The sequence below is a fragment of the Pleurodeles waltl genome, chromosome 6 (assembly GCF_031143425.1).
Source record: "Pleurodeles waltl isolate 20211129_DDA chromosome 6, aPleWal1.hap1.20221129, whole genome shotgun sequence".
Lineage (NCBI taxonomy): Eukaryota > Metazoa > Chordata > Amphibia > Caudata > Salamandridae > Pleurodeles > Pleurodeles waltl.
This window is the reverse complement of record NC_090445.1, coordinates 604,086,798-604,095,301: the sequence shown is the minus strand read 5'-3', so window position 1 is coordinate 604,095,301 and position 8,504 is coordinate 604,086,798. Positions and strand designations below refer to the sequence as shown.

At 41.5% G+C, this 8,504-nt stretch overlaps 1 protein-coding gene across 1 annotated transcript in view; it reads left to right on the top strand.

Annotated features, from left to right (window-relative positions):
• The first annotated feature begins 273 nt into the window (after positions 1-273).
• CFAP276 (cilia and flagella associated protein 276) overlaps positions 274-8,504 on the top strand; it is a 30,044-nt gene continuing 21,813 nt past the window's right edge. Inside the window, exons 1-3 of the mRNA XM_069238874.1 lie at positions 274-441; positions 1,498-1,611; positions 3,231-3,346. Coding sequence (XP_069094975.1) covers positions 361-441; positions 1,498-1,611; positions 3,231-3,346 — 311 coding nt within the window. The 5' untranslated portion in view covers positions 274-360. The remainder of the gene's footprint in view (positions 442-1,497; positions 1,612-3,230; positions 3,347-8,504) is intronic.

The window sequence follows — 8,504 nt, the reverse complement described above, 5'->3', positions numbered from 1 at the left end:
TAACTGCATTAATGACAAATGACACTTCAATAAACAGCAATGCATAGTACACCCTACTACTTTCCACAAACAGACCACTTTAATGCAGAACTCAAACGTGCGTCGTTTCTTTATACTGGTAGGTTCTGTTTAGTTTTATAGTCCTTTAGAAAGTGCTTCCAGATCCAAAATGGCAGCCACGTTTACTCAGATCATTGTTTGTCCTTTCTCTTTTCTAATTTGCGGTCCACACTAGAATTTGCTTTGAAACGTCATAGTGTACAGTTTCCTAGCAACCACCCACGGGCTACCAGTGCATCAGAGAGTGATCTGAGCGCTGGTCGCCGGGATAGGGACTGGGAGTAGTGTTCGGAGCGAGCCATGCCGACCACTCGAGACCCCCTCCCGTACCCCAAGTACGAGAATGACGCCACTTACTGCGGCTTTGGCCCAGAAGAGCAGGTATTATGCAAAAAAGGCACCTTGGCGCAAAGCCCCTGTCATACCTCTGTGTGCAGTTATCTTCCCCCCAAAAAACAACTTTCTGATCTATTCCGTCTCCTTTCCAATCTCTGTGGCCTTTCGCCACTTTGTCGTGCGCGCTCCCTCTGTCATTATTTTGCACACTGCAGTCATTAAAGCAGAATGCCGCCTTTCTTTTCTCCTTTTTTTTTTTTACTCCTGCATGTAAAGTGGTCGTTTTCGGTGGATCAGTGAACACTACTGTGAGTGTCCTGTGAGACTCTCTTGAATCCCCCCACTTCCCTACTCTGATTCCGTCCCGTTCTTCTTTGCTGCCTCTCTCTTATGTCCTATGCTTCCCGTAAGCCGCATTCACTGTGTGCAGTGGGTATGTAAACTAACGGAAAAACGAATAGCTCCACAAAGAAACGCAGAGAAAATCGTTCATCTTAAATGGTAGAATATCGCCTCTTTCCGTTTCTCGTAATAGGCGGTCTTCCCCCGACATCTTTCATGTGACTGTAGTGGGCACTGTGTGATTAGCCGACCGTCAGCTTGCCACCCCCATTTTCAGCGTACGTATGCTCCAGCCTCCCCTTCTCTCCCCGTCCCCTTTTTTTCACTGCCGGCTCCCGCTCTTTACAAAGCATTAATTGTATTTTTTTGAATTGCTTATTGCTGTATTTGGGAGTTAAACTAGTGCTAATGAGTTGAAACCTTTGCCAAGACTGTGTTAACACATAAAACTGCCAAAACAATTAAATAATACTATCACAAAACCTGTCTCATTATCCTAGATGATTTGCATTTTCTTGATGCATAATTTAGTTAACCCTGTCTCATAATTCCAGTGGCCTTGCCTAGAGTAGTCTACATTTCTTGCCTGTCCCCTTTCTCCGATTGCCTTTCATTCGCTGCTACTTGCAAACACACCGTTGGCCTACTCTGTACTAAGTATATATTGAGAGTCTTTCAGAATAGAGTACCATTGAGAAGGTTGAGCTGTTTTGATTTCGACATAAACCAATGCACATGCTAATTCTGTTCATTTTGTAGAGGTCATTTTCCAAACCAACACACCTAGCTCAGAATGACGATCCATGGAACCGGCTCAACGCCACCGCCACACTCTCCAGTGCCAGAAGAGATGTTTGTTATTTCGATCCCAAGGTAAGTTGTCTGAAACATTTGCTAATTATTTATAACATGCAAATAAATATTTTCTTTTTTTATTCCCATTCACTCTACAACTATTTTACATGGTACCTGTAGCTGACCCCTCCTGAAAGGTATGTCTTATGATGTCGAGCGGCCTATGGTGTAATATAAACTAAGGATTGTGTTGTAGGATGCATGCAATCTTTGCTTCATGGGGCCATCTGCACTGCTGGGGGCCCAAAAGCCCTGATATTTCTGCCACATTTCTTCTTGCTGATAGTTACAGTTGCCGGTTTTGTTTGGCAAGTTGTTTTCTCTCTTCCTGGGTGAGATATGCTGTTCAAACGCTATGCATTTTGCTTTGTTTCACTTCTCACGTCGGCCCAAGTTTATTCCTTGCTTCTTTTCATTGTTTTATCTACCTCCTTTGCTTGGTTAAGGCCTCAACGTTTATAACATCTGCACAGCTTTCGTGACCCTGGAAATGGCTAACCAAAGTATTTGAAAACACAATAGAGGGCTGAAATGCCTTTCTTATTGCAATTTGTTAATATTGCTTATAGGCATTACACGGTGGGTGTAAATCTCCCACCACCTTGAACTTGCTACAAAACCATAGACACATGTCCTGGGCTAAATTAAATGGGAACTTAGGTGACTTGCAGTTGTAGCGGAACAGCATTCCAAGCAAAATACATTTTTTTTTACCAGTGACAAACTATTTTCTTGCTCAAATGTTAGTATTTTGGACCAGTCCAACTCAACTCTGCAACAATTTATAGAACAAACATTTCTTAAATACTGGGGTCTTGCAAGCACAATCATAATATTAACTAGACTGATAGACCGTATATTCCACACATTATCTTAACATTTACGTTCTATGGCCATCATGACTGTTAATGGATGAGGGAGCAATTTGCAAGCCATTTTAGAAGGAGCCATACCAGAAATGTGGTTCATTTTTTATAGAATCCTCAAAGGTGAGGCAATTTAAGTAGCACTGCATGGTAAATTAGCAAGGATGTCCTACTGCGCACACAGACTTGGGAAATTTCCAGTCATCTTGATCGAAACATTGTTTATGGTTGTTTATATTCGCCACCACGATTTTTTCAGGGTAGGAGGATATGTGTGCTTTACAGAGAAACTTTTAACTGGAGAGGTGTCTAAGAAATAGTTCATCAAAAGCGAAACAGTAGACTAAGAATATTGGGTGGTATGGTGAGAAACTATAGCACCGGCATTATTAAGTTACAAGAAAAGCATCTTCCTTCGGTACTGAAACATGAGTGCATCCCAGAAAACCATTGCAAATAGTGGGAATATCTATGAATTTCCAACAAATTAATTAAAATAAGCATCACACAAAGTTGTAAGTCGAAGAGAGGGCATAGATGTTGAAATTAACACTGCCTAAAATGAGCTGAGTTTACAGTTGTTGCAGAAGCAACCGCTTAGCGGCACTGCACACAGAACACCCCCCCCCCCCCCCCACCCCCCCCCCAAACGCACATCACCACTTGCCAGAAACAAGAGCACGTAACCTGTGTCTTTCTGCAATAAATTGCATGAGCAGCTAATTTATTTTGTTGTTTACACCTTTCTTTTCTTACTTTCTTCTATAACAGGCACCACGCGACAGCTTGGACTTCAATTTAAAGTCTTTGTACAACCACCAGCAAGATTTGCTTCGTCCTAAGAATGAGACTGTCTTCCAAAGAGAGACCTTCACAGAGGATCACGGGTGAGACATGTCACTTGGCTCCGGCTGATGCTGCGCTATCCTCTCTTCATTGACAAAGTTCTACCTCTGCATCTCCACCAGGCTTTGCAGCATCTTTTGCTGTTGCAAAAGACCCACAAGCTGTCTTTAATGTTTCACCTTGTGACCTAAGTACATGTTCATCATCTTCTGCCAAAGCACATAAATGCTGGAAAGAAACACCTCTTGTGTTTTTAGTACAGGATGTCTACTTACACACCACCACCATAAACACACTTTGTCAATTCATTATTGTTTCGATGTACGTTGCCCCTGCTACTCCATCTCTTGCACATAGTTCTGCATGTTAGCCTCATTCCAAACTGGTACATCCTATTGTTATTCTAGAGTCCTGGCACCTTGTCTAGTGCACCCACTCATCTCTATGCCACGTTATCTCTGTGTGCTAGAATATTAAAGCTCTCACATGCAGCATCTGTCCTCTTCTTGTGTGAAGACTTGCCTTTCACTCTCCTGCCATTCACGCATCGACCGCAAAATGTCCAGGCCAATAAAGCTGATTCCTGAACTTCATCACGTCTTTAACTTCAGCGATGGGGTCCACATGCTTGAGGTTTGCCCAGACACTTCAGAAAAGCTGCAGCACTCTAAAACATTTTACAATTAGAACCCAGACATCTACTAATACACGTCAAACTCTGCCCATCCTGTATCTTTATTTATGTTTAACAGTTTTGTATTGAGATTTTGAATATATTCCAGTAAAATGATAGGCAGGGAAGTGAGATCTGCAGTTCCAAAAATAATTATAAAATAAGATAAAAAAAAACCTAACCTAACAAAGCATCTACACACTCCATTTCAAACCGCTCTGCACTTTTATCTTTGTCCTCATTCCTTAATGTGTCCCCTTGTTCGTACCATCTGATGACTGTGCAGTTTATGTATCACTGTCTCGGAAGACCATGTAACACTTGTGTAGAGTTCTTAGCTAGCATGTTCTACGTCCCGTCAACTAGGCAAGGTTTTTTTTTTCGAATGCAGGTGCTTTGAAACAGCTAATCCAACTTTGCGATTTATTACGTATCTTGTTCTCAATTTTATTTAGGGTGTTAGTGTTGATAATGGCCTCTATGATGATGTGCATTTGCCTTGATGTAGTGTACTCAGGTTATGGGAACCTGAGTCAATCCTTTGTTCTCGAAAGTTGTGCTTGGTTGTTCCAGGCCAGCGAGTTAGCACTACTTTTTTGGTGTGCCTTCTTTGCTGTAATAGTAATTCACTGATTGATTTGATATCAATCTGCACTGCCCTTCTTCACTTTCACTGCATTCGTTGATGTAGTAGTCTTGGGAGTCATGATTTGGCACAAGGCACTTCGATGTAATCTATGGAGTTGAACATGAATCCACCCCAGCTTCTATCAGATTTTCCAGTTGATCATTTATATGGTAGATGACCTGTTTGTATGTAGCCGTTTTTTATATTTTTTAGACACATATGTATGTCAGGGCGGAGCTAGGTGGAGCTTCTAATTGTCCAGCTTTCAAAAGGGAAAGATTTATGGTGCAATCTTTCTCAGGTAATGCAACGAGAATTTGGAATTCAGTACCTCAAAACCTTCGCACCACCACCTCTTTTTGGATCTTCAAAACGGATCTCAGAACTCTCCTCTTCCAAAGACATTCTTCTCAATAACACTCCTTGTTAAGATCCCTACTAGGCATACACCTTCACATTTAATGGTGTGACTCTGACTGTTATATGACACCTTCGAGAGCTATAATGACCTTTTTCGCTTCAACTCTGTAAATATGGAATGTGTATTTTTGTAACCTTAATCGCTTGAAGTTTTTTCTAAATATATAATTTGTAATGAATATGGAATTTGTAAATACATAACTCTCACCATGAATAATCATAGTAGCTGTAATATTGTCATCTACTGCCATGTTACTCAAAATTTCTCATGTAATTTTCTTTCGCTGTATTGTAAAGTGCTCTGGCACCTCTGGGTAGTGTCCATGCTAAATAAAAATGCATAAATACATATACGGAGTTTAGCTATTGCTAGGCCCGTTGCAAACCATCTATTCAGCTGGTGTGTAATTTTTGTGTAGTCTGCGCTGTCCTGCAAAAGAGAATCCTGGCAGATTAATTGACCTATGTGTCCCCAGATATTTATCATAGAGTTCCAAACATCTTCCAGTATTGATCGAGAGTCGGGCACTCTCAAAGGATATGTGCAATATCACTCCCGGGAGATTGCAACTGAAACAGGCTGCTCCTGGTAATAGCCTAGTATTGTGTAGTCTCTTTGGAGACCAGTGCCAGTGGTGAATTATACTGTAGGAGCTGAATTTGAAATGGACTTCCCTCAGAGCTCTATCATGCTCTCCTAATAGCATCTTCGAGTCATTGTCTGCTTAGTCTAGTTGTAGCTGGTTTGCCACCAGGCCTTCAAGTCTCTTGATGTAGGGTAAGAGAACATACTATATGTAAGAATTTTATATAAGCCGGACACCATTTCTTTGAATGTTCTCCATTTGCAAAGGTACATAATTAATAAGAAAGTATGTGATTTGCCATGAAGGGAGTCTGCTAAGGTAGTGACATATCCTTTGAAAGTCCAAGGAAAAGTTTCTTGGTAGCTGAAACTCCCCTTGGGCCTCAGCAAAACATTTTACTCTACCATATTTAAGAAGGTGGCCAATTGTTTTGATACCTCTGTATATGAAGTGCTTTCATGTTGGTTCATCCGCTTCCATGCATATTTTCCAGCTGCCCCATAGTGGTTCCCTTGCCTGGAGGGCATTATCTACCCCTAGTGTCTTGTGGCAGCACATAAATTGGCACTTCTAGGATGGTGTTAAATGTCTGCGAAATGTATTTGTTTCCGGTGTAAAATAGATAAAGACTACCAAATTCTTCCCAGGGTGACTTTGCTATGATAAACCATTGAGTAGATCAAGGAGTGCAACATGTATCTAGATGAAAAGCTAGCCAGTAATATTTAACATGCGGTAATTGTGGCCCACCGCATTGTTGCTGCATGCAGTTTACCTATTTTTAGCCACGATCTTCTTCTTGCCCAGATGAATGTCTTCATTCAGTTTGTGAGCTCACAGGTCATGTGTGCAGGTATATGTAGTGGGAGCATTGCAAAAATATAGTAAATGCGAGGCATCACATTAGTTTTATACACATATAACCAGCCCCACATGAAAAGGTTAATTGAGGACCATCTTTGTAAATCTGTCTTTACTTTTGAGATTAGTGGGCCTAGATTATTCTCAACTGTCTGAATTAATCACCGTTTACGATGATTCCTAAATATTTCAGATTGTTTGGTTTCCAAATTAAGGGATGCTCCGACATTACAGCTACTGTTGTGCATTGCATTAAAGGTAAAGCCTTGCATTTACCCCTGTTACATTTGTACACAGGTCTGTTGATTTCCTGTAAAGGGGATTTATTATCGATTATCTACCTCTTTAAACAATTTGCATAGCAATTGTGCCAGGACATGTTTATTGAGTCGATAATATTCTGCCAGGACATCCAGTCCTGGTGCCATTGGTGACTTGTGCTTTCCATTCCTTGCTCTTGGTTTAGGATGTCTGTTTGGTCTGTGCTAAGTCGTGGTAAGTGACACACGGATATAAAGTCTTCCTCTGATGGTCTAGAATGTGAAAATTCTGCCACATATATAGTGTGTTATAGTCCTTTTTAAACGTGTTTAGGATATCTGGTGGGTGAATGACTTTGGTTTCCTATTTATCTTATAATAATGCAGGTATGGTGCGTTGGGCCTTCTGTTGTCTTACTTGCATGGCTATGAGTCTCCCTGCCTTTTCTCCTCTCTTGTAGTGGTGTTGTCATAGCTGAAACAGAGCTTTTTCAGCCTGGGATTTAACAGCTGGTTTAGTGCATGTTTGTGAGGACACTTGTGATTGTAAGCAGAGTGTGTTTTCCTGGGCATCCCTTTTGTGGTGGGCTAAGTCTCGCATTATTTTACCTCTCACAAAAGCCTTTCCTGCTGCCCATTCTGTCTGAGAGGACATTACTGTATGCTTGTTTCTTCTAGGTATAGGCGTAGCATACATGTTAGCTTCCATGGGTCTGCAAGCTTTAAGTAATAAGACATGGCAAGCCACCACTGCCCCAGTGGGGGTTTTGTGAGCCTCAGATCTAGTTTGATATGAATTGTTTTGTTGTCTGATGCTTGATTCAGTGTTATAGTGGTGTCAGTAAACTTGCCCAGTACACAGGTTGAGGTCAAGAAATAGTAAACGCGGGAACATGTGCCATGAACGCAAGAAATGAAAATGTGTTCCTGTTCTGTGGGGTGCCATAGCCTCAAGGGCCATAGAGGGAGAAATCTTTTTGGAAGTCTCAGAGCAGCCCTATGTCTATCACCTTCAGTGTTCTAGGGGGATTTATGTGGATATGGATCAAGTGTCATATTCAAATCCTCTCCAAGCAGGATTTTTATGTGAAGGCACTGTAATAAAATTTGGGTTATGTCTTTGAGGATGTCTCTTTTGTGTACCTAGGGCCCATACATGAAGCCTACTAACAGTGTTAGGTTTTTTATTGTTAGCCTGAGTATGATACAGTGGCCTGCTGGGTCTTGCCATGTTCTGTGTACTTTGATAGGCAGCCCTTTCTTACAAAGATTGCAACTCCCCATTTGGGATATTATTGGTATGGGGCTGTGCATCTGTTCTCTAACGGTCCTTTTGGTGTTGTGGTATTCTCTGACCACCCAACCCTACACAGTTTCTGACTCTTTTCCTCTAAAAAAATGCATCCCCCTGGACGAGGAGTATGTTGAGCTGTAATGTATGAAGATCTGTTAGGATTTTTTTCCTTTTAATGAAATAGGTCTTCCCATTCTCATTCAGTGAAGCTATGTTGAAGTCGTTCATGGTTTGCATCATTTTATACTGAATAGGGAGAGGCTAGCATTCATTTTTGAGTGCTGGTGTAACTGTCTAACTGTTCTGTTATTGGTCTGTGTGGTAGACTAATCTTCGGGTGGTCCTAATGGAGGACTGTATTTACCTTAAATGTCATGCACTCACCTGGCTCCAACCGTGGGGATGACACTGAAGCCCATGCTAGGCCCCCACTCCCAAGTCAAGAAGATGCTGGGCCCAGCGGTAATACTCCTTGT